At 42.9% G+C, this 25,546-nt stretch overlaps 1 protein-coding gene across 1 annotated transcript in view; it reads right to left on the bottom strand.

Annotated features, from left to right (window-relative positions):
• Positions 1 to 25,546, bottom strand: part of REPS2 (RALBP1 associated Eps domain containing 2) — a 211,682-nt gene that overhangs the window by 103,387 nt on the left and 82,749 nt on the right. Inside the window, exons 6-8 of the mRNA XM_068268694.1 lie at positions 18,762 to 18,891; positions 13,125 to 13,188; positions 10,483 to 10,625 (exon numbers count right to left, since the gene is read on the bottom strand). Of these exons, the coding sequence (XP_068124795.1) occupies positions 10,483 to 10,625; positions 13,125 to 13,188; positions 18,762 to 18,891 (337 nt within the window). The remainder of the gene's footprint in view (positions 1 to 10,482; positions 10,626 to 13,124; positions 13,189 to 18,761; positions 18,892 to 25,546) is intronic.

Raw genomic sequence — 25,546 nt, 5'->3', positions numbered from 1 at the left:
ACATTCTTTATAAAGCATCCAAATTCATAAAATAAATCTTCCTGTTAATAGACAGCCGTACAATATTCCCGTGTCATATTGTGCCATTTCAATTATTTGTTCATTTTTGTGTAGTGTATTTTCTCCCTAGGCTATCATACTCATGCTGTCTCTAAAGCAGTTTGTTGCTGTACAGTAATTCTTATTCCAGGCATGAAGCCATAAATGTTTGCTCTTGGAAACTGCAGGCCAGCAGATTGGCATCTGTAGAGCTGTGTGATGTTTATTTCTACACACACTCTCTCGATGGTATCAATCTAGATTTACTGGTATTGCTGCAATCTGTACAACCCATTCATCATATTATTATTCTGTGCTATTTATTACATGCCTCTAGAATACTAATTCAATCCCTCAGTTACACGTCAGCTGTCGGCTTAGAAGGCTTCAAACTTCCACTATGGCAGTAGCCAATAAAAAAATCTCAGTGAAAAGATATATTTGCAGGGTACTACGTAAAAGAGTCATGACCCTGATGCAATTCTGATATAATATAAAGTATATGCAATTATTACAATATAATCTAATATTTGACATATGTTTAGAAAGTACCTAGCCAGAGGTTAGCTACAGTAAAAATTAAATGTCTTCAGTAGTTCCAGACCTTGTTGAAGACATAATAAGGCAAATATCAAGTGCATATAGTGTGATGGACTTCTCTGTTGGTCAGTGAAGAAATCCATCACATTTAGGGACCAATAGACAAGCTTACAAGGAGTAACTTCCAACATTGGAGAGCTGCCTACTGATAGGGTAACAAAACTAATTTGCATCTATATTTCTCCAGGGTCTGAAATAAAATCATTCTGTCATGAGGTTTCACTAAACGTATCCTCTGAATAAGTACTTTGGTTTCATATGCTCCATTTTTATCAGTCAGATTTACTTCAAGGTCGAAATCTGGGGTATAAACAGTAAAGGTTGAATACATTTTCACTCCTTCCTCTACTCCAGACATAAAAGTGAGGTAAATACAGTACATTGGACAAGCAAAAGGTGTGAAGCGATTTATACCAATGGTAGACGGGGTTTAGGCCCGGTTCACATTAGCGGTGGCTATCCGGAATAGCCGTGCCGGAGCCGCACCGCATGCTGGCCGGACGAAACGGACGCACGGCATAGCAATGTAAGTCTATGCCACGGTTCACATGCGTCCGTTTCGTCCGGACCGGAGCCGGACCGGATCCGGACTCCGGTGTCCGTTCCAACATGCGCTATTTTTGGGTCCGGCTCCTCCGGCAGCCGTATCCGGGGCGGAGCCGGACTGCACCATCCGGCCAATGGAAACCAATGAGAACCGGAGAGCGCACAACACACTGGCAAAAAATCCGGATGTTCTACCCCACTTCCTATGAGGATTGTTGCGGCGATATTGGATCGGGGACACATGGGCAAGCATTTTGGAGTGGAGCAGCACGAGCTGGAGATGTTGGCAGCATGTTGGAGGTGGAGGTGAGTGCTAAACAGCAGAGGGCCTGATTCCACAGGTCCCCCTTCTGCTGACCTCCCAGACCCCAACATTTTTTTTTTTTTTTACGATACTTTTGCCAAACGGATCCGGATCGCATCCGGATGAACACCTGATGCAACCTGACCGGATCCGGATCGGATCCGGATCAGAACCGTACGGTTCCGATCCGGATCCGGTCCGGATCCGGTCAGGCCATCCGGTCCGTTTGGCTGACAACCGCAAGTGTGAACGGGGCCTTAATGGAAGGAAAGTGAAAGAAGTGTCCATCATGGATCAAGAGGCTAAATAATAAATAAAAATTAAAAAAAATCCCTAATTTCACAGTATTATATATTAATTTGTAGTAATTAAAAATGGTTAATCAGATACTACTGGTTTTGTTCTAATACAAATTTTATGTTAATTTTATGCAGCTTGGACTTGCACTTTACTGGTCAGTATTAAAAAAAATGCTTGTAAGGCCTGGCAGAAGCCTTCCTTCAGCCTCCATACCCCAATCTAACACCACACTCTTCACTTATAGCCAAGCCTCTGTGTGAGCGGGATACAAGTAGCGCCTACCCAACTACTGTTACCACCAGGACTTACGCGTGCAAGGGATAGAGGCTGATGCTTGGAAGACAGGAGTACCACCAGAACCCACTAGGAAAAGACAGCCAATGCTGGGTAATATCAGGATGTAGTGCAGGATGCACTGTGAAGGAGCCAACTCAGATCACAGCAGGAGTAGACAGACAAGAAACAGGGAAAAATATTGCTTAGAGCAACCGCAGCTCTGAACTTCTGGTAGCTGCCACAATAACAAGAAAAGGACAGACAGGAGGGAACGTTTATCAATCAAATCACTGCTGTAGTGATGATAAACATCCACTCAAATACAAACAAAACTAAATAGAACAGGAAGAAGCATAACCAATAGCAACCACTACTATTGTACGTCCACACGGCAGGACTAGAAGGAGCGTCTGCCAATCACAACTGCAGTGATGGCGACATCCAGACAGGCAGGACTAGAGGGAGCGTTATTAATGCCGTCTACAGCTTTGGTATGTTTACACGACAAGGGAGAGAGGAACGCTGCTAATCGCCACCGCAGGAATAGCACATGTTCACAAAGGCACAAAATAAGGTAAGCAACAATTGTAACACGAGACCCAGCAATGCAGCTATAGTGTAAGCCAGGGGTTCTCAAACTGGGTGCCGCGGCACCCTGGTGCGCCTCGGGCACCTTTCAGGGGTGCTTTGGCATGCATCCCCATCCTTTATGTATTTACCATCAGATAATACAACCGCGCATTGATATACAATGTGGCTGCATTACCTTCCTGTTAACCTTTAGTCCCCACAACCATGGTTGAAGTTGAACATGAGAGGAATCATGGTGCCTAATAAGCGTCACTAGCTACTTGGAGTGGGTCATCGCCTGATAAGGGTCATAACGGCATTTCGGTAGTTGTTTTTGCCGAGGGGTGACTTGAAAAAAATTCAAAGCCATCAAGGGTGCCCTCACCCAAAAAAGTTTGGTAACCACTGGTGTAAGCTGATTACTATCAAGGGCACATTTTCAAGACAGGAAGAGGCTATAGTGTGGACATCCACCAATGGGAGCAGGCATGCAAATTTCAACACAGGTGAATGGTAATTAATCAGTCCTGTGCTACTCTGGACTGCAGAGTGATTGCAGATTGAATTGACACTCATTGCAAATGCTAGCAACAGTATGCAGCAGCACACATCAGGTAAGTCAGAACTGCCTGGTTACAGCAGAGCATGTTGCAAATGGAGATGACACTCATTGCAAATGCTAGCAGTACTATGCAGCTGCACACGTGCAGGGATGTCAGAACTCTAAACGTATGGGCAGTATAGAACCCATCTGATTACAATTGGAAATAGTAACAATAGTAAATACTATATATAATTGGATGCTAGAAAATACCCTAAGTATTGTCACAAAACACCAGAGAAAAGATCAAGATGGTCAAATCAAACTACAGCAGCGCATAAATTAGAACAAACTCTCATACTACTCATATAAATAACAATTTCATTACATTTTCAGAAACCACAGTATTAAGAAACATGCAGTGCATTAGAAACAGCTAGTACCAGCTAAAAATGCAATTTTATAGATATACTAATTCTCACATCTGCCTTCAGAGAGCAGTGATACAAAATGAAAAAATATGAATATTTATGGAAACATTAGCTTAAACAGACTTTAATAAAACCAAACATGTAGAACAAATCAAATGTATTATGGCAAGTGCAGAACCCTTGTTGCTTCCATGGAACAGGTGTAATTCCCTTATCCTGGCCCCGGTCCCACATTCTCATCCTCATCTCATCTCATCATGCTCCAGCTCAAGGGTTCACATGCTCATGCAAAAAGTACCCAATCCTGACCCCAAATATATCTGTACAACCTTTGCTCACTATGACCTTCTTTTCTTATCCTCATTTATCAGACTCCCATCGTATAGTAGCATTACTTTTTCACTAGGCCTAGCCACTGTCTTTATCAACTTTCGCCCTACACCAAGCCACCATTCTCTCTCCCCAACCGATGCAGCCAACATAATCCCTCTCTCTCACCATAACCCCGCTCCCCTTAACAAAATAGACTATTCCACACTCCCCTAAATAGTGAAATCATCATGTTACTAATATGTTTCTCGCAAATCTTGAGATAACTACAACCCAAATTGGATGTATCTCCTCCACCACAAGAGTCATCCCTTCACACAGGGCATCTTCTGATCCCAGTGATGTCATCAAGGGACCTTTACTCTGACTAGCTATTACTACTTGTTGGTATAAATATTACCAATTAGCAAGTTCAAGAGAGTTATCTCATTTGAGATAAGTGCGCACTGCTTTTGACCTCAGTCAGCAGAACTCGTTGTGCTGTTTATTCTTAGAAAGCTTTGATCCCTCTCTACTAGCAGAAAATATAGAGACTGAAAGCAGAGGTTCTCTGTTATTGTCTCACACCACCCCCTAGTAACAAGTGGCCATACATACACATTACAGCAGTACTAATTAGAAGCAAGGAAATGTAACAAATAAGAAATAAAAAATGTGCTAAAATGAATTGGCATGTAACACTTGCAAGCCTCTAAATACATTGGCTGCTAAAAGGTCAACACTAACTGGAGAACACCAAGAGTAATGGAGTCGCCACCTGAAGATAGCATTAACCCCCTCGCCGGTCCAATTCCCGCGGCAAGGGGGCAGCAGAGCACTTTTTTTATTTTTATTTTTAAAATCATGTAGCAGCCGCTTCCCCCCACCCACTCCGATCGCCTCCGGCGATCAGAGTAAGCAGGAAATCCCATTCAGAACGGGATTTCCTGCTGGGCTTACCCAGTCGCCATGGCGACGGGGCGGGATGACGTCACCGACGTCATGGACGTCAGAGGGAATTCCGATCCACCCCTCAGCGCTGCCTGGCACTGATTGGCCAGGCCGCGCAAGGGGTCTGGAGGGGGGGGGGGGGGGCGGCGTGGCGGGTAGCGGCGAATCAGCGGTGATCGTAATATGCACGCAGCTAGCAAAGTGTAGCTGCGTACAATAAAAAAAAATTATGCAAATTGGCCCAGCGGGGCCTGAGAAATCCTCCTGCGCAGGTTACCCCGAGCTGAGCTCGGGATAACCGGCAAGGAGGTTAAAATACCTTAGTAATGGCGGTCTATTACGTTTTTTTCACCAACAAAGTCAAGCAAGTGGAGTCCTAATGCAATGCTTACTGGGTGAAGCAAAATGAAAACTCCACTTCCTGACAAATGGATTCCCAGAATTCAGATCATTCTCATCCTCTCTGCAGTCTCTCTGACTACCCCAGATATTGTGCTCAAATTCTAGTTATTCCCTTCAACAGTGGAAATGCATTTTGAACCTTCTCCCGACTGCCTAACGCTGATAAGTGGTGGGAGGGTGGGGCTCTGGGGACCGCCTAACGCCGACTCTCGCAAGTTTCCGGCTGAAAACAGTGTGGGGCCGCGGCGATCAGCATGCCAGCCGCAATTGGAGCTAGCAGGCTGAAATAAACATAAAAAAGGGCAATAAATAAGTGTACAGCACTGCGATCTAGCATAGCGCTGTACAGGGGATAGTCCTGCCACTTGACTGTACCTCCGAAAGGCTCACAATGTAATCCCATATATAGGCTGATGCCTATGTATGGGTAGTGATATGTCTGTATCGCAGTCTAGGGCTAATTTGGGGGGGGGGGGGGGGGATAAAAGAAATAGGATTTTTTTTTTAAAGGATAATCTTTTATTAATAAATAAATAAAGATTGCAGCAGAAATCAGAGACCACCAAAAGAAAGCTCCATTAGTGGGAAGAAAAGCAGGTAAAATTAATTTAGGTGGTAAGTTGTATGGCCGAGAAATAAACTGTTAAATCTGTGAAGGGCTGAAATGTAAAAAAATGGCCTGGTCACTAGTGGGGTATAAGCCTGTGGTCCTCAAGAGGTTAAAAGAGATTCCAAGACTGCAGCCTTTCTTATAAGTTGACTCAACACACAAATGTAAAATACACAAACATCCTCACTTTGCAGGAATGTATTAACATGCATATTTCAACAGTTGCATTAAAATCCTCAGTAAGGATCTTCAGTAGAGAGTTAATAATTCTGGCTTACTTGCACTTTTGTATGCAGCATGGAATTTGGCCAATCAAATTCACTTTGGACTCAGCCACACTATAAGTGCTTTTCTGAGCGCTTGTGATTGATTAGCGATCCCTCCCTCGAAGGAGAATACCCTTCGAGGGAGGGGTGTAGCTGAGAACAACACACAGAGGACAGGCGCCCAAGAGTATAAATTATTTAAAAAATGTAAAACAAATTGAGTTGGCTTACCTCATACAAGAATTCACTTACAGTACAGTAAGAAAAAGAATTTATTGAGCACAAGGCTAGTGCTTACTGTACCGTCAGTGAATTCTTGTATGAGGTAAGCCACCTCAATCTGTTTTTAATTTTTTAAATATTTTATACTCTTGGGCGCCTCTCCACCGTGTGTTAAACTTTCAGTTATGCAAGTGACAGTTTCTCTCCAGTCAGGATTTAGTAGGACTCTTGTATAACACACACTAATAAGGAAACACTTAAAACAGAGGTGCCCAATGCATAAAAGATAGGCTAATTGGCTGTGTAGACAGAGATGCGCTCAAAGCAATAGCAGTTAACCCCCTTGCCATTCCAATTACTGCGGCAAGGGGGCAGCGCAGCACTTTTAAATTTTTTTTTTTTTTTTAAAATCATGTAGCTAGCCTAGCGCTAGCTACCTGATAGCCGTTGACAAGCGGCATCCCCCTATCTACTTCGATCGCCGCCGGCGATCTGTGCAAGCAGGAAATCCCGTTGAGAACGGGATTTCCTGCAGGGCTTCCCCCGTCGCCATGGCGGGGCGGGATGACGTCAGAGGGAATCCCGATCCACCCCTCAGCGCTGCCTGGCACTGATTGGCCAGGCTGCGCAAGGGTCTGGGGGGGGGGGCGCGACGGGTAGCGGCGAATCGGCAGCGCTCGACTTATGCACGCAGCTAGCAAAGTGCTAGCTGCGTGTAATTAAAAAAAATTGTGAAAATTGGTCCAGCGGGGCCTGAGCAATCCTCCTGCGCAGGTTACCCCGAGCTCAGCTCGGGATAACCGGCAAGGAGGTTAAGACACCTGTTTTTCCACTGACCTGAGCTTCTGAGTGCAGGGGATGGATGAACATTTCAATAGTTGTACCTTGTATTAGTCATATGAAACAATACAACATTGTGGGCAGCACGGTGGTGAATTCCTGGTCGAATCCCAGCCAGGGCAACATCTGCAATGAGCTTTTATATTCTCCCCGTGTCTTTGTGGGTTTCCTCCAAGGCACTCCGGTTTCCTCCCATATCTCAAAAATGTACAGATAAGTTAACAAGCTCCCCCCTAAACTACCATAAATGCACTACATGATACCTACATAGACATATGACTATGCTAGGGATTAGATTGTGAGCCCCCCTGAGGGACAGGTAAGTGACAAGACAACAATGGCGTCACAAGGGGGGGGGGGGGGGCGGCAGGGGGTGCGAGCCACACCTGTATGCCACTGCCAAAGGGGTGAAAACCTGACAGAGGCATTTTCCGCCTGAGGGGGCGGAGCTACTGCAAAAGGGGCAGAGCCGCGAGAGAGGGGCCGAGCCACGGCTGTGAATGAAGTCCAACAGCCAGCCGGTGCAAAGAAGCGGAGCAGCTGCCGAGTGGGCCGTTGTACAGTGAGCAGTGCACATTAGGGGGATGTCACCTTTCCAGGATTGTCTTCCTGTGCATGATACAAGACACTGACAGAGAGCCTAGTAGGAGGAAGAGGATTCTGGAGAGGTGAAATCTGCTTCAGCTGCAAACTCTGGGGTTGGGGGGCACACTCTATACTTGGTGGGGGTCACATGGCTACCTATACTGGGGGGAGGGGTCGTCTGCTTACTGGAGGAGGAGTCAATTGGCTAACTATAATGGGAAGGTCATCAGGCTATCTATACTAACACCCAGTGTCACCCTCCCCACTCAGTGTCACCCTCCTCCCACTAAATGTCACCTACCTACCACCCAGTGTCACCCACTTACCACCCAGTGTCACCCTCCTCCCGCCCAATGTCACCCTCCTCCCCACCCAGTGTCACCTCCCACCAAAGTCTCCCTCCCCACCTACTGTCATCCTCTTCCCACTCAATGTCACCTACCGAACACCCAGTGTCACCCACCTCCCACCAGTGTCACCCTCCCCACCCAGTGTTACCCTCCACCCACCCAGTGTCACTCACCTACCACCCAGTGTCACCCTCTCCCCACTCAGTGTCACCCTCCCCACTCAGTGTCACCCTCCCCACTCAGTGTCACCCTCTTCCCACCCAGTGTCACCTTACACACTGTGTCACCCTCCCCACTCAGTGTCACCCTCCTCCCACCCAGTATTACCCTCCTCCCACCCAGTGTCACCTTCCACAATCAGTGTCACCCTCCTCCCACCCAGTGTCACCCTTTCAACTCAGTTTAACGCTCCTCCCACCCAGTGTCACCCTACCCCAATGTCACCCTCCCAGGAGCATTCAGTGTCCCTCTCCCACCCCACTCAGCAGCTCCATCCTACCCCACCAGCACCCAGTGGGGGGAAACATTTGATGTTTTTTTTTTGTCAGAGATAAATTTTGCTGCATTTCATATATATAGGGTACAGTATGTGTATTTCACGTGTCAGAGGTGCCGTTTGCCGTATTTCACATGTTTGCTGCATTTCATGTGTCGGAGGTAATGTTTACTGCATTTTAACATGTGCGTGAGGTAATGTTTGCTGCATTTCATGTTTGCTGCATTTCATGTGTCGGAGGTAACGTTTGCCCCATTGCATGTGCGAGAGGTAAAGCTTGCTGCATTTCATGTGTCAGAGGTAACGTTTTCCACATTGCATGTGTTGGAGGTACAGTATATTTTGCTGAATTTCATGTGTCAGAGGTAACGTTTGCCTCATTGCAAGTGTTAGGGCCCGTTCCACTAGAGCGAATCTGCATGCGTTTCCTGCATGCAGATTCGCATAGACAATACAAGTGGATGGGCCTGTTTCCACTTGTCAGAATTTATGAGCGTTTTTCTGTGCAGAAAAAAATCTGCACGGTAGACCCCGCAGAATTCGCATACCGCACACCGCTGTGCGATTCGCATACAATGTATTTAATAGGAAATTCGCATGCGTTTTCCATTCCATTCCATTCCGAATTTTACCATGAATTTGCGGGCGTTTTCAGATAAAATCAATGTAAAAGCACACAGACACTGACATGGTTAAATGCGCATACTTACTAACATATGCAAAAACGCCCGCAAATTTGCGGTAAAGTTTGCTGTAAAATTCGGGCCCATTCAGGTAAAATTTGCAGCATTTCATGTGTTGGAGGTAACATTTGCCTCATTGTGCATGTGTGGGAGGTACATTTGGCTGCATTTCATGTAATAGAGGTAATGTTTGTCTCATTGCATGTATTGGAGGTATCTTTTGCTGAATTTCATGTTTCGGAGTTAACCTTTGCCTCATTTCATGTGTCGGAGGTAACGTTTGCCTCCTTGCATGTGTGGTAGGTAAAGTTTGCTTCATTGTATGCAATGTAAGTAACGTTTAGTTAATTGCATGTCAGAGGTAACGTTTGCCTCACTGCATGTATTGGAGGGAACATTTGCTGTTTTTATTATTTGATGGTCATAGTGACTGCATTTGCTACTTTGGGGTTATTGTTGCAGCATTTGTCATTTTGGGGCTCATGATTGCTAAATTGCATGCTAATAAAGGAACCAAAATAAATAAATTGACAGGAGAATTGATATATTTTGTTATTGTTTATAATTTTATTTATTTTATTAGGTGCATCTTGCTAGTAACAAGTTTGACACCTTTTTTGCCTTTCAAACTGCCTTCCTCAGAGATTTTGGTCCACACCGACATGAAACATCCCGCAGTTTCTGCAGATTTATTGTCTGCACACCCATGATGAGAATCTCCAGTTCACCCCATCATGGGAGAAACACTAATTTCTTATGTGTTTGGGTAACGTTGTCCAATCACCATTACGGTCACTTTGCCCAACTGTGTTTTGGGAGTTAGCTCTGCCCATGTTATGATATGTCCACACCCATTTTTCACTGCGGTGAGCTTTATGCGTTGCACTCACTACTTTCCTTTTTTTGGGGGGGGGGGGTGTCTGTAAATGACCCACACCGGGTGTCAAATACCCTAGCTACCCCACTGCAAGACAATATACTCTGTACAGCACTGCGGAAGATGTTGGCGCTATATACAGTAAATACTAAATAATAATAATACTTTTTAGGTTTTAAAAAGAAAAGAAAACTGGGATTTTAAAAAAGTAATTTTCAGGAGAAGGAGACCAATCAGGTTATTTTCTCCTCTGGTTTTATTTAAAGAAAGATAGATTTTCTAACCTGCTTGAATAATTTCAGATAACAAGCTCTTGGGTAGCTTATTCGGTAGATCATAGCCATTCTTTCTTGCAACAATGATGTGAAAAGCAGCACAGAACTCCGCAAGAGTCAGAGCACCGTCACAATCGACATCACTGAGATCCCTGGAAGAAAACAGTTATCTGTAAATGTACATAGGCTGACATGTTCTGTGTATAAAATGGCTACTGTATATCAGCAATGTTATTCAACTACCATCTTATTGACTGTTAGCATATTTAGTTGATTATCATGAAATTGGATTGAATAAAAGTTTGTGATGTCTGTAATACCAGTTTGCCAATAATAATGAGATGCAAATATCTTTGAATTGGTGTATATTTTATCTTAAATATATGCAGCTTGGTGTTGGATGAATAAAATGCAGTAGTTGTTCATTTTGATTGGTCAAATGCCAAGATACATACATTTGCATAAAATTAAAATATACTTTACATCAACTCTAAATCATTTGCATCTATTTGACCATCTCTAATTGCTGGTCTTGAAAACTGAATCTATTTATAAGGGCCCATTCACACTTGAGCATTTTGCCGACGATTTCAGCAAAATGCTCAAACGCTAGCGATATTCAAAGCGCTAGTGTAATTAAAGTCTATGGGCCCGTTCTTACTTGGGCGATTTGCGCTAATCGCCGCAAATTGCCCAAAAACGTTAACCACCAAAAATCGCCAGAGCAAAACGCTTTTGCTAGCGTTTTGCTAACAGCAAGTGTGAATGGGCCCTAACAATGAAAAGTCAGCCAGACATTAGGCTTACACTGACTCTTTTACTCTTGATACTTTCCTACACTTTCCCTGACAAAACAAAATGCCCTTTACCAGATAATAGGAACTTAAAGAGAATCTGTATTGTTAAAATCGCACAAAAGTAAACATACCAGTGCGTTAGGGGACATCTCCTATTCCCCTCTATCACAATTTCGCCGCTCCCTGCCGCATTAAAAGTGGTTAAAAACAGTTTTAAAAAGTTTGTTTATAAACAAACAAAATGGCCACCAAAACAGGAAGTAGGTTGATGTACAGTATGTCCACACATAGAAAATACATCCATACACAAGCAGGCTGTATACAGCCTTCCTTTTGAATCTCAAGAGATCATTTGTGTGTTTCTTTCCCCCCTGAGGGGGGAGTGCATAGCAGAACCACAACACTGAAGAACTTGGCAGCCTTCCAGACACAGGCTGACAAGTCTGACAAGGGAAAGATACATTGATTTATTACAGAGACTGTGATAGTACAAAGTGCTGCAGTAAGCCAGAACACATTAGAATAGCTTTTGGAACTTGTAGGATGATAACAAACAGGATGCAATTTTTGTTACGGAGTCTCTTTAAGGATAGGCAGTGCCACAGCTATACAAAACTGGTTACTGTTATATTCAAGAAGACAAATCTTTTTTTTTATTAACTTGTCCATGTGTGACAATGCCATACTGCACAGGCGCAGGGCCACAATTGTTCATGTGGGGGGGGCACATGGCCATGGCGTACGTACCTGGCCGCAAGCGGATGTGCGTGTCCAAGAGCGGCACACGGCACTGCAAACCTAGCACCCGTTATTAAAGTATTATAGTAAGTCTGAAAGGAAACAGCACATAAAGTTACATAAGCTGAAAGTCACTGTAGAGAATTTGATCACTTCTTCTATGACCGAGTTTTTTTTTATTATGCCCCCATATCCCCATGATAGTACATCTTTTTGACATAAAGGGGAGTGCAGCCAAACTAACCTACATACATACATATCTGAGTTACTGAATCTAGTGGAAATAAATAATTGTGTTTTGCACAGTTGTTAGCAAGCATATTTGTCCCTTTATCAATCCTAATGGCTAAAGATATCCAGTGTTGTTCCCACTTTTATCCAACTGTGGGAAATACTGAAGCTCCTTACAATAGCTTCATAGAGGAGTCACTATGAAAAGAGAGGTCCAGGCTGCGTTGAGGGATTAGGAATAGGATGTCAACAACATATCCAGATTTCACACAAATACATTGATACAGATTGAATATAGTAAAACAAAGCAAATGTTAAAGAACCACTATGATGAAAAACTGTTAAATGCATACTGTATGTACACATACAGGTTTTTCTCCATTCTCAAGGTTTCTTTAATTTTTCCAAAGCACTCACTAAGTGGCGGTGGCAAAGTACAGTCCAAGTGCCAGAATAGACCTCTTAGTATATGTCCTGGCTACAATTGACCAATGTAATGATAATAATTTGACCATTTAAAATAAATTTTAAAAAATTCAAATAAATTCTTAAAGTGATTTTTTTTGTACGAAACTGTGAATGGAAAACAGCACCAGGCTAACCCTTAAGCAATCCCTGCAGCAGCTTACTTTTGGAATGAAATTTGGAAATGAAAGCTCTGTGTAAAATCAACCTGGCCAAACTTCCACAAAAAGATGAACGAAGCAGTACTCTTTTACCTCACTCGCTGCTACTATCTAATGGCACAACTTCCATTACAAACCACAGGAAGTATACAAGGCATTCTTACTTTTTTGCCACTTATTACGATTTGTTTTCTCTGTGGAGCTTAATTATTCACCAATGATTTTCTTACATACTTTGTTTAATGCATTTTTTGCTTACCAAACATGTGACAGTTCTGGAATAGGAAGCTTTGACTTGGTGAAGAAATGTTTGGCCTCTGAACCTGTGGATAAAGTCATATTTTACTTGCAATGCAACAGAAAATGTCAACTACAGAGACCATAACAACCACACAGACCAAAACACCACATTATATCATCCAACAAGATATGAACTGCTTTGTTTAAGTTGAACAAAGAGATCAATCTAGAAATCCTTCAGTGCCACAGTTATAACTTTCATTTCTGTACAAGCAGTTTAATAAGGTCACTACAATTGCCTAAAGACATTATTCTTCTCTCATCCAAAGCATGGTTTGTGTCCCCCATCAATCAAGCAATCAATTGTGAGGGATTTATACAGTCAATTGCCACTGCATTTCTCACTGTGGGGGAAGACTTTTCCTCACAGGACAATACATGCCACAAAGGTGAAGAACTGGGCGAGCATGCCTGTACATTTACCCATTACTGACACACACTGTCACATCTTTCAGGACCTTTGTGCATGGACCTCACGGCTGCTATCTAGTTCTTGAGTACTAGTTCCCATAATAATGCTAGGTGGCATGATGCTTTGTTGTACCAACCTGAACTTGAAGTGACAGAAATATACTAGATGACATTCCTGATTGCCACTGCTCAAGTCAAAAGATCAGCATACCTGTCAGGCAACAATTCATTTTATAAAGGGTAAATAAATATGGTGACATCAATATACCTCCTTTATAAAGTCATTAAAAATGAAATTCCAAGTATTTAGAAGGCAGCACCATTATGGCATGCAGAACACTACGAACAGTTCCATTAGTGACTTCAGAGTTGTTTTGTAGTTCAGTTGAAAACATTTGATCTCTGATATGTGGAGGATGCAAGTATAAGGCCAATGGTGTAACAGTTGCCCTCCTGGCAGCAGTGATCACAGGGTAGGGGCCCGAGGGCTATGGGGGCTGGAGAAGAGGAGGAGACCTAACGCAGCACTGGAGCAGGTAAATATAATGCTCCGCTGTGCTACCCTTTGCTTAGGGCCCGGGAAGAGGATGTTACGCCCCTGACACTTGCCCTACATTACAGCACAGGTCACATTTTCATCCCCTGCCTTAAAGTCATACTTATATCTAACAGTTTTGAGTTAGCAAAAGATAGCAAGCACAGCAAAAATGTTTGGGTGTTGCACGTATGTACATTTTGCAATAAATATTTTGAAAGTTTCTGTTTGGCTCCATGCAGGCAGAATCCAGTGACTCCTTATTGCCAGTAGACTGGCAGTTCCTTCCCCATCACAAAGCAGGTCACCTGACCCTAAATCTGCAGTTCAGCACTTCTTCCCTGCTCGGTGTGTTATGAAACAGTTACCCCTTCCCACACCAACCTCAGTGTGTTTATAACAATCACATGTACCTCCTCAACCTGCTCAGTCTTCAATGAAAGATCATCTCTAAGGGCCCTTTTCCACTAGCAATCGCTAGCGTTCACGCTGAACGCTAGCGATTGCTGAATCGCAATTAGCGGCGATTCCCCGACGTTCGCGGCCGTGATTTTGCTATGCTATGCACTGCATAGCAAAATCGCGGCAAAAGTCGCTCCGCGGCGCGATCGCGATCAAGTAAAAAACGAATCGCGGTAGTGGAAATGACCTACCGCGATTCCTATGTTAAAAAGCAAACCGTAGCGATTGTAAAATCACTAGCGGTTTGCGTTTTTGCGATTCAGCCAGCGCAAACGCGCTGGTGGAAAAGCGCCCTTAGGCCTAGTGCACACCGGAGCGTTTACGCTGCTGTTTGCGATCTGCTTGCGGGTGCGGATCCGCTAGGGTAATGTATTTCAATGGGCTGGTGCACACCAGAGCGGGAGGCGTTTTGCAGTAACGCATACTCCCGAGCTGCTGCAGATTTTGGATTGCGGATGCGTTTCTGCCTCAATGTTAAGTATAGGAAAACCGCAAACCGATCTGAAAAACGGCACTTCAGAGCGGGTTGCCAGGCGTTTTTTGTTACAGTAGCTGTTCAGTAACAGCTTTACTGTAACAATACATGAAATCTACTATACCAAAACCGCTACACAAAGCCGCAAAACGCTAGCTGAAACGCTGCAGAAAAATAAGAAAAAGCGTTTCAAAATCTGCTAGCATTTTGCGGATCTGCTAGCGGTTTTTGGTGTGCACCAGGCCTTAAAGCTGTTTCATTTGCACATCTTATAAATACACTGGGAAGGGTGTAAGAAGGGAAAGTCTTTATCACAAACAAAAAACAAAGCAGGAAGAAACTAGACAAAAATTGATGGTCGGATGCATAGCTGTAATGCTGGTCACAAAGAGTTAATCTCTGAGAAGCAGCACATGTTAAAGGACAAGTGACTTGAGAAGGATATAAAGGATGCCATATTTTTAACCAATGCATATTGCCTGGCTGTCCTGTTGATCCTCTGCTTCTAATACTTTTAGTCAGAGACAATGAACGAGCATGCAGATCAGATGTTTGACTAACGTTTGACTGGATTTGTTGCATGCTTGTTTCAGGCGTGTGATTCAGGCACAACTGATGCATGAGAGATCAGCAGAACAGCCAGGCAACTGGTGTTGTTTAAAATAAATAAATATGGCAGCCTCCTTATGCCTCTCAGGTCAGTTATCCTTTAATTGAGTGGAGTGGAGAAACTATATGGTGCTGTAGGCATCAATACAGCGGCCATTCCATTATCCATGTAGATTAATGTAAAGTAAACCTGAGAGCAGGAAACATTCTCAGCTTCTGTAGTTCTAAGAAGAGTGATAAATCTGATAAAATACCACTGAAAAAATTGAGGAGGAAGGGGTAACACTTTACTTCAGACAGTAGAAGATGATTGGTTAGTCATTAAAAAAAAAACAACAACAGACAGATTACTCTTCCATAAATATGTAGGTACTGGCTGCTGACATTAAAATAAGGCCATTTATAATATGTAATATGTATATTGTTTGGAGTGCAGAACTTTCTTTATTTTGGTGATGAGTGTAGCAGATTAATGTGAAGGATATTGTGGATATCCCTTTTCAGGATAGTTTTACTGTGCTGCAAGTAAAGACTTATGTCACTCACACACTGCTTGGAAAAATACATTCCTTAGCTTTATCCTTGCAAACTTACATATAAACTAAGGTGAAGACAAAACAAAAGATAGAATGCCAACACACTAAGTGCCAGTCTACATGGCCTCAAACCAAAACCCGGACTGGTGAAAATCTGCTCCATACAATACTTAGCAAGAACCGACTACCTCAATGAAACAACAAAAAGCTACTGGAATCCCCAGATAACCAATAGGACACTAGCAGCCTCGGACAGGCCCACCGAACCACCGATGGTCCCATCGGTGGGCCCCGGCCGTCCCGCCTCCTGGCGGCCCCAGTGCTAAAAAGGAGGGGGGCTAAGCACAGGAAGGGGGGACATTGTGCACAGATCGGCGGGGAGGGGCGGAAGCCTCCCCCCCCCTCCCTCACCTAGGGGCCCCCCTTCCGCGCTCCCCCCCTCTCCAGAATTGCAGCCAGCGGCAGCAGCGGGGATGAATCACTTAACGGCATGACACGGAGATCCATAGCTCTGCGTGCCGCTGGCTGGTCTGGTCTCTCTCTGGCTCCTGAACTGACTGTCCAATCACACTCTCGCAGGAAGTACTGCGAGAGCGTAATTGGACAGTCAGTTCAGTAAACAGAGAGAGGCCAGGTGTCTGCTGCCCACATTGCGATTTTCAGGTGTCTGCTGCCCACATTACGATTTTCTGGTCACTGCTGCCCACATTGCGATTTTCTGATCACTGCTGCCCACATTGCGATTTTCTGATCACTGCTGCCCACATTGCGATTTTCTGGTGACTGCTGCCCACATTACGATTTTCAGGTGTCTGCTGCCCACATTGCGATTTTCAGGTGTCTGCTGCCCACATTACGATTTTCTGGTCACTGCTGCCCACATTACGATTTTCAGGTGTCTGCTGCCCACATTGCGATTTTCAGGTGTCTGCTGCCCACATTACGATTTTCAGGTGTCTGCTGCCCACATTACGATTTTCTGGTCACTGCTGCCCACATTACGATTTTCTGATCACTGCTGCCCACATTGCGATTTTCTGATCACTGCTGCCCACATTGCGATTTTCTGGTGCCTGCTGCCCACATTACGATTTTCTTGGTCACTGCTGCCCACATTACTATTTTCTGATCACTGCTGCCCACATTACGATTTTCTGGTGCCTGCTGCCCACATTACGATTTTCTGATCACTGCTGCCCACATTGCGATTTTCAGGTGTCTGCTGCCCACATTGCGATTTTCTTGGTCACTGCTGCCCACATTACGATTTTCTGATCACTGCTGCCCACATTACGATTTTCTGGTCACTGCTGCCCACATTGCGATTTTCTGATCACTGCTGCCCACATTGCGATTTTCTGGTGCCTGCTGCCCACATTACGATTTTCTGATCACTGCTGCCCACATTACGATTTTCAGGTGTCTGCTGCCCACATTACGATTTTCAGGTGTCTGCTGCCCACATTGCGATTTTCAGGTGTCTGCTGCCCACATTACGATTTTCTGGTGACTGCTGCCCACATTGCGATTTTCTGGTGCCTGCTGCCCACATTGCGATTTTCTGGTGCCTGCTGCCCACATTGCGATTTTCTGGTAACTGCTGCCCACATTGCGATTTTCTGGTGTCTGCTGCCCACATTGTGATTTTCAGGTGTCTGCTGCACACATTGTGATTTTCAGGTCTCTGCTGCCCACATTACGATTTTCTGGTCACTGCTGCCCACATTGCGATTTTCAGGTGTCTGCTGCCCACATTACGATTTTCTGGTCACTGCTGCCCACTTTTGGGGGGGGGGGTATCTGCCACCAACCTGATTGCATTTTGGGGGGGTATCTGCCGCCAATTTGATTGCATTTTGTGGGGGTATCTGCCGCCAACCTGATTGCATTTTGTGGGGGTATCTGCCGCCAACCTGATTGCATGTTGTGGGGGTATCTGCCGCCAACCTGATTGTATTTTGTCGGAAAATCTGCTGCGATTTGACTACTTGATGAATTATCATGAGGCATGTAACTACTTGAATATTTTATCTAAAATGTATCTGGTCGGACCTAATCTCTGTGAATAACACCGCTACTTATGTTGTGTTTTTTTTTTTTTTAAGTCTGCCCATGACTCATCGTGACCACGCCGATGTTCCAGTGCGTGGTGACACCCATTTACTGTCGCTGCGGCGCGCTGCGCGCGCCGCATGTGGACATATCCCTATTGGAGACTGTCCTCAGAAGTGCTCACAATCTTTTCCCTACCATAAACTCATGCAAAATTTCTAGAGTACATGTGTATGTGAGCCCAAAATGGGGGGGGGGGGGGGGGGGGCGAGGAGGAGGGGATCGGGGGGGGGGGGGGCCCCGGGCTGAAACTTCCTTGGTGGGCCCTTAGTGTCCCAGTCCGACCCTGGACACTAGAATACCAAGAATATTTATGATGATGAATGAAAGCATCCATAATTACAGAACAGTTATCTAAAATATATGAACAAATATAAAAAAATAATAATTTGAAAATAATTAAAAATATTGATATATATCTAAAATACATTATCAAATAAAAAAAACGTAATGTACCTGAAATTAAAGAATTCAGATCAGGTTGTAGCGTTTTAAACTGGTTAGTGTAATACTCTCGTTGTTCCTCCGTTATCCTCCAGGGGTCCTCAGAGTTACTGTCCTGAGATTCTCTTTCAGTAGAGAAAGACTATTGAGTAAAGAAATACGTTTGACATAATCAGTAATTAGTGCAACATAAACTTCATAACATTTGAAATATGCAGCCATTGGAGTAACTTGGAAACATTTTGGAATCTGTGCAGTTACATCAAGGGTTATTATTATTATTTAATATGAGGTATTATTATTATTTAGTAAGAGTTTATGATGATGCATAACATCCAGCTCAAAAACACAGTGGCACGTAACCAGGTTTCTCCAGAAAACTGGCCCTAGAATGTGGCAGGGACATAATACTGTGAATATTTTTGAGGCAGGGATGTTGGCTTTAATAAATAAAGATGGTACCATTTTAGCATATAAATAAAAAATACAATAGACAAGACCACTAATTATATAAAATAAGAGTATTAATATTCTTAAGACCACAAATTATATACTATAAACAGTATTCATCAATACAGGTAGTCCCCGGATAATGAACGAGATAGGGACTGTAGGTATGTTCTTAACCTGAATCCATTCCTAAGTCAGAACTCTGTGCTACCTCTGCCCCTGTACCTCTTCTTTGCCACCCTGTGCCTCAAGTACTAGACAATTGTAAAGAGGCGCCCTAATTGTAGATAAAAGCATCTAAAAACAATTTAAAAGTGACAAAAACGTGAGGTAGCTTACCTCAATGACGACAAATCTTTGTAATAAACAAAAGATTTATTATAGCACAGGCAATGTGTTTCGCGGGTCCAAGCTAAATGAAATATTTAGCCAAGGGAGCCTCATTTAGCTTGGCACTTGTATTGGCCTGAGGAAGCGGGCTTGGACCCGCGAAACGCGTTGCCTGTGCTATAATAAATCTTTTGTTTATTACAAAGATTTGTCGTCATTGAGGTAAGCTACCTCACGTTTTTGTCACTTTTAAATTGTTTTTAGATGCTTTTATCTACAATTAGGGCGCCTCTTTACAATTGTCTAGTGCATTTTGTACCCCCATACGTGTCCCGTTTGAGGGGTGGAGACAGACCACGCGTGGTGTACACCTGTCCCCCTTTTTTCTCAAGGAGAGCGACCGCATCCAGGTCCTCTGTGACCTCCCCGAGTGGAGTCGGGTTTATTGTCTCCACCTGCTTCCTGCGGTCGGTTGCCCCTCTGCAACCTACCTTTGTGAGTAGATTTTCACTTACTACAATTACCCGATTGTATTGACGTACTGCACCATTGGGCTCCCCGTTTTTGTTCCCTGTGTCCTTTTTCAGAAGGTGTCCTGACACCCACTACCCACTTCTGTGCCTCAAGTGTTCCCCTCTGTGTCACCTCTGTCCCTATGTGCCTCAGTGTACCACAGTAAAATGTAATTTTACAAGTTTAGAAAACATTTTTAATTTGGATTTTTTAAAATTGATTTTCTCAAAAACTACAAGATCTTTTGGAAAAAATGTTTTTACTTGTTCCCACAGAAACAAATTTCACATTTTGGAGCCGTTCATATAAGCGGGTTGTACATAAGCTAGGTGTTCGTAAGTCGAGGACTATCTGTATTCTAAAGTCACATGAAATGTAATTAAACTCATCTTAAGAATCTGGCATACAACTTCTCAAAGTTTGCCTGTACACAACTCCTGAACACAATTTAAGGAAAGATTAAATATTTGAGATGAAGAAACAGGAGCAGGGATCTCTGGAAACAGTAAATTCGGGCGCCTGAGGCTAGTGGACAAATCGGGCGCCGCCATTCACTCCTATAATAAATATCGTTTAATGGGCGCCCGATAGGAAAAAAGGGCGCCGGAGAAAACTAACGTTTTAAAAGCGGCGCCCGGAGACTTAATGTTTTATTACTGTTTCTCATGATTACACATTATTTAATGATTTATACATTTTTAAATATTATTTTTAAACGAAAAACAGTACAATATTTTTTTTCCAAACATTATTTTTAAACGAAAAACAGTACTTTTTATTTATTTTTAATTTTTTTTACATTATTTTTAAAGAAAAAACCAACAGGGGGGTCTTAGGTTTAGGCACCAACAGGGGGGTCTTAGGTTTAGGCACCAACAGGGGGTTTTAGGTTTAGGCACCAACAGGGGGGTCTTAGGTTTAGGCACCAACAGGGGGGTCTTAGGTTTAGGCACCAACAGGGGGGTATTAGGTTTAGGCACCAACAGGGGGGTCTTAGGTTTAGGCACTAACAGGGGGGTCTAGGGGTTAGGGGTAGGTACAGGGAGGGTTACTTAGTAATTTTTTTTTTTAAACGTTATTATACGTTTCACTATTTAAACGAAAGATTAACGTTTTTACAATTGCCGATTTAATGCACATTATTTAATGATTTATAACTTTAAAAACCATTAATTTTAAACGAAATACAGTACAATACAATTTTAAACGTTATCCATGCTTATCGTTAAAAACCCGGCGCCCTTTTTTCCCAGCGCCCCTTTTTAACGTACGCGGGATCTCTTTGGATAGTCATCTGGCATGGCACATCATAACATAATACCAAAACAACTCATAGAATAAAATTTAGAATCCAAGAATATATTAATAAAACTTGTTGTCCAACAGTATATAATGAACATATTCTAAATTTGTAAAAGCCATTCTCAAAACAGGAAATAAAATTTCCTTTGAAATCCAGCTTTGTAACTCAATAATAATACAAACAGGTTAATATTCAGCCCAGACCACATTTTTTTTTTTGTAAAGTGTTTTATTAAATTTTTGATATAAATCCACACTTTATACATATCAGGTAGATTATTGGTCTTGACGCAACAGGCGTCAGCTTAACTAATGTGAACAACTTCCCCAACCTATTCCTACCCCCCTCCCCCTCTCAGAAACCCCCCTCCTCCCCGTCCACTCTCTGATCATACTATTTTCACCTACTGTGCCTCTTTCTCCTCAGGCTACCCAATGGCTTCAGTCCCATCCAATGTTCTTTTTGTTTATACACCAAAATCTAGGCGACCCAGGGTCCCCGCAATATGCGCTCTTAGGTACCATCTGGTATATTTGAAAGGTGTCACAATGCTACAGAGTTCCGTAGAGGTAAAAGTATCCAGTAGGTAAGGCTTCCATTTCTTGATGAACTTTTTGGTACCTTTTTCTTTGTTTAAAGTGGCATCTAATTTTTCCAGTGCCATTAAGTGTCTTAATTCTTCTTTCAAGTCCCAGATAGATGGTGGGGTAGGATAAATCCACCTATTATATATTACTTTTCTCGCCGCTATGAACAACACATGGATCAAAGTGGGAATATTAATCGAATCATCATCATTTTTAACAGAGTTAAACAGTAGGACCATGGGGTCTTTAGGTATCGTGCATTTACCAAGTTTGTTTGCATATCTTACTACTTTGTCCCAATAATCTTGTACTACCGGACAGCTCCAAATACAGTGGTGCATATCTGCTAGCTCCAATTTGCACTTTGGGCAATGATTAATATATCCTGGTCTAGGTGATTGATATTTTATATTAAAAGCGTATTTAGCTTGGAAGATCATAAGTAAATGGGATTCTCTCCATCTTTCGCTAATGATTGCGTGCCTAACACAATTGTTACCTTCCAGGATTCTTTGCTCTAGATCAGGTATAGTAAAGTATTTATTCCACTTTGACATATTCCTGGTAGCCAATTTCTGTGCCCCCAGGTTCGCTAGTTCTTTTTGTATTTCTGATAATGATTTTCTGCCCCCCTCCGGTCTCAGAAATCTGTCAAAGGGAAGAATCCGGGCTATACTTGCTATTTCTCCTATTCGGGCCCTCACATAAGACCTCACTTGTCCATATGCCAGAAAATCCGACCTTGGGATGCCATAGCTCCGGGTCACTTCCAGAAAGGTCAACCATTTATGATTTTTCAGGTCTAGTAGATTACCCAGTTTGGTAATCCCTTGATCTGCCCATTTTGTAAAATTTGCCTGGGTTAGCCCTGGTTGAAACCCTGGATTACCTTCCAGACCACATTTTTACGAAACACAAGATAGTCTAATTGTACCAATGTTATTGAAGGCATTTAATAAAAATCAAACTAAAGAGCTCTTTTTCAATAAATGCCCTAGAATCTTGGTTCTCAATACACAGTACGCCTACCCACAGGGTTACTTATGTTGGGATGAGGCGTTTCTTGAACTTGTTGCAGAAAATTAATTAAAGTAAGCTTTGAAATAAAAAAAATAACATACAACTGAATTCAATTTTTTTGTTATTTAATTAAAGTCATAAAGGAATGTTTGAAAAGCATATGTGCATATTTATCAAGTATTCATAAAAAATATATGTGTCAAGGGACACTTCAGCTGACATTACCCACAATAGGGGGCATTTTATAAAGACTATATTTGTAAAGGAGTACAAGCTGTGATAATGTTGCCCTTGAATAGGACATCTTCCTTATTTTAAATAGTCCAACTGAGACTAGACACTAAACTCCATAATGGTCCAACTGAGACTAGACACTAAACTCCATAATCAATACATGAAAACTTTTCTCCAAAATACTAGCAACACTTGTATAACAAATACAACCCCTTGATAACTGGAAAAGTCCAGGTTGGCTTTGTCCTTGATGAAAGGGAATTTTCATACTTACTTTAAAAACCTATACACCAATCACGTTACGCTCAGAGATGAAACAAAAAATAACAGTTAAACCATAAGGCTGCTTACACACAGGGACGTTACAGGCGCACGTTAGTGCGCCTGTAACGCTCCCCCAACGCACAGCAATGTAACTCAAGTGGGCTGTTCACACATCCCACGTTGCGTTACATGTAACGCTGTACGTAGCCCGTAAAATGCAGCATGCTACGGCGTTAGAGCGGCTATAGCCGCGTTAGACTGTTTACATATGCGCAGTAGGGGGTGGAGAGGAGGCGGGGAGAGCCAGCTACAGTAGCCGCGCACATGGCTACTTAATATTCACTGCACTGGCGGCCGCTGATTGGCCGGCGGGACCAAGTGATGCGGAGTGTCTCGCTCCGCGTCACGTGGTCCCGCCGGCCAATCAGCGCCACTCTGGGAGACTTTATCGGAATAGAGCCGCCTAACGCGGCTCACTCTACCGTCGGCTCTTGCAGCACCATACGTTGTGTTAGGTGCACGTTATGCGACCTTAATGTGGCACCTAACGCAACGTCTTGGTGTGCAAGTAGCCTAAAATCTTATTTTAGCAGCTTAACTGGTTATTTTTACAATTAACTAGACAGGACACAATTTTGCTGCGCTACTTATAGCACTATAATCAAACCCTATAGCCAAAGTCCAGGCCAAAGTGCAAAAAATACTATCCTGTCTGATTGTCCCCTGCAATCAAGGCTATCCACGGGATTGATGCTCCATGATAAACGTGAAGCTAAAATCCATTAAGAGACCTTCACCACAACATTCTTTAAAACCTGGACTATCTTTATTGCTAAGATATTTACTTAGGAACAAAATTGATCATTTATGCTACCTTTTAAGCTCATAAAAAAGAACAACTCTAAGGTATGGTAAGCTGGGCAGGCAAAGCAGAGAATTAGAGAACACTCTAAATAAAATATTCTGTGAGGCAGATATTAAGGTCATTATGTCCATAATGATTGCCACACATAAGATGCTATTGATAATCAGTAATATATTAAACAGAGAAAAATATAAATTAAGTAAGTTTTAATGCTTCTACTGGTTATTGTTTTAACTATAGATAGGCTTTTCTCTTTTTTATTTACCGTAATTAGACGATTTCATACCCTTGCCAATATTAATGTACAGACTTTAGGGGCGGCACTTAAATCATGTTTTAGAAGGCAAAATTGGAGAAGAAAAGTATAAGGCAACTATATGGCAGCTTTATATTCCAGTACCTGCAACTAAGTTTATGCTTGCCTCTAACCCATACTAGAAATGTCATTCTTTTTAGGCAATATACAGCAGTATAAACTTCTGAAATAGGCCTTGCCTCAGTGTGTATGTATGTCTGTGAGGCAGACACCTACATAGCCCATGCACACCAGTAACAGACATCCATCTCCTTTATCATATCAGCTCTTATGCCCACAGTTAACTGTCTGAGCAAAAATGTTGGGTTGCAGAATATCCCATAAAATAATCTATGTTATTCCTGTAAAGGAGGAGAGGGAAGCATTCCATTGGCTCTCTTGGCTAGGGCATCAAATGACAGGAAACAACAATGGAGTTGCAGGAAGTGACCAGCGTCTGGGCTCCTTAGTGTCTCAAAGACGCATGCGGAGCTTGTTGTGATGCAGGGAAATGCAGCAAATCGCCCCATTGATTTCCACTACCGCGATTCGTTTTTTACTTGATCGCGATCGCGCCGCGGAGCGACTTTTGCCGCGATTTTGCTATGCAGTGCATAGCATAGCAAAATCGCTGCCGCAAACGTCGGGAAAACGGCGGAATTGCGATTCAGCAATCAATGGACAGTAAATAGCTTTGCAGAAAGATTCCTACACAGATCTAGGAGATCATTTGTACCGTGACAGAGATGTGTATGTGCCCTAAGATAATTATCACTGTTGTTCTTAATTTGCACTGCATATTTTACTATTGTACTATGAAAGAAAGCTGAAATATGTTCATCTCAAGAGAGTATGAGACATGCAAAAGAATACTTGCAGCAATGTGCTAATTAGACAAAGTACCATATTTTCACAGATTCTGTTGCTGAGTTTAAT

Source organism: Hyperolius riggenbachi, chromosome 2 (genome assembly GCF_040937935.1).
Source record: "Hyperolius riggenbachi isolate aHypRig1 chromosome 2, aHypRig1.pri, whole genome shotgun sequence".
In the NCBI taxonomy this organism is placed as follows: domain Eukaryota; kingdom Metazoa; phylum Chordata; class Amphibia; order Anura; family Hyperoliidae; genus Hyperolius; species Hyperolius riggenbachi.
Note: the sequence above shows the minus strand (reverse complement) of the source record. Positions and strands in the feature narration are given on the sequence as shown.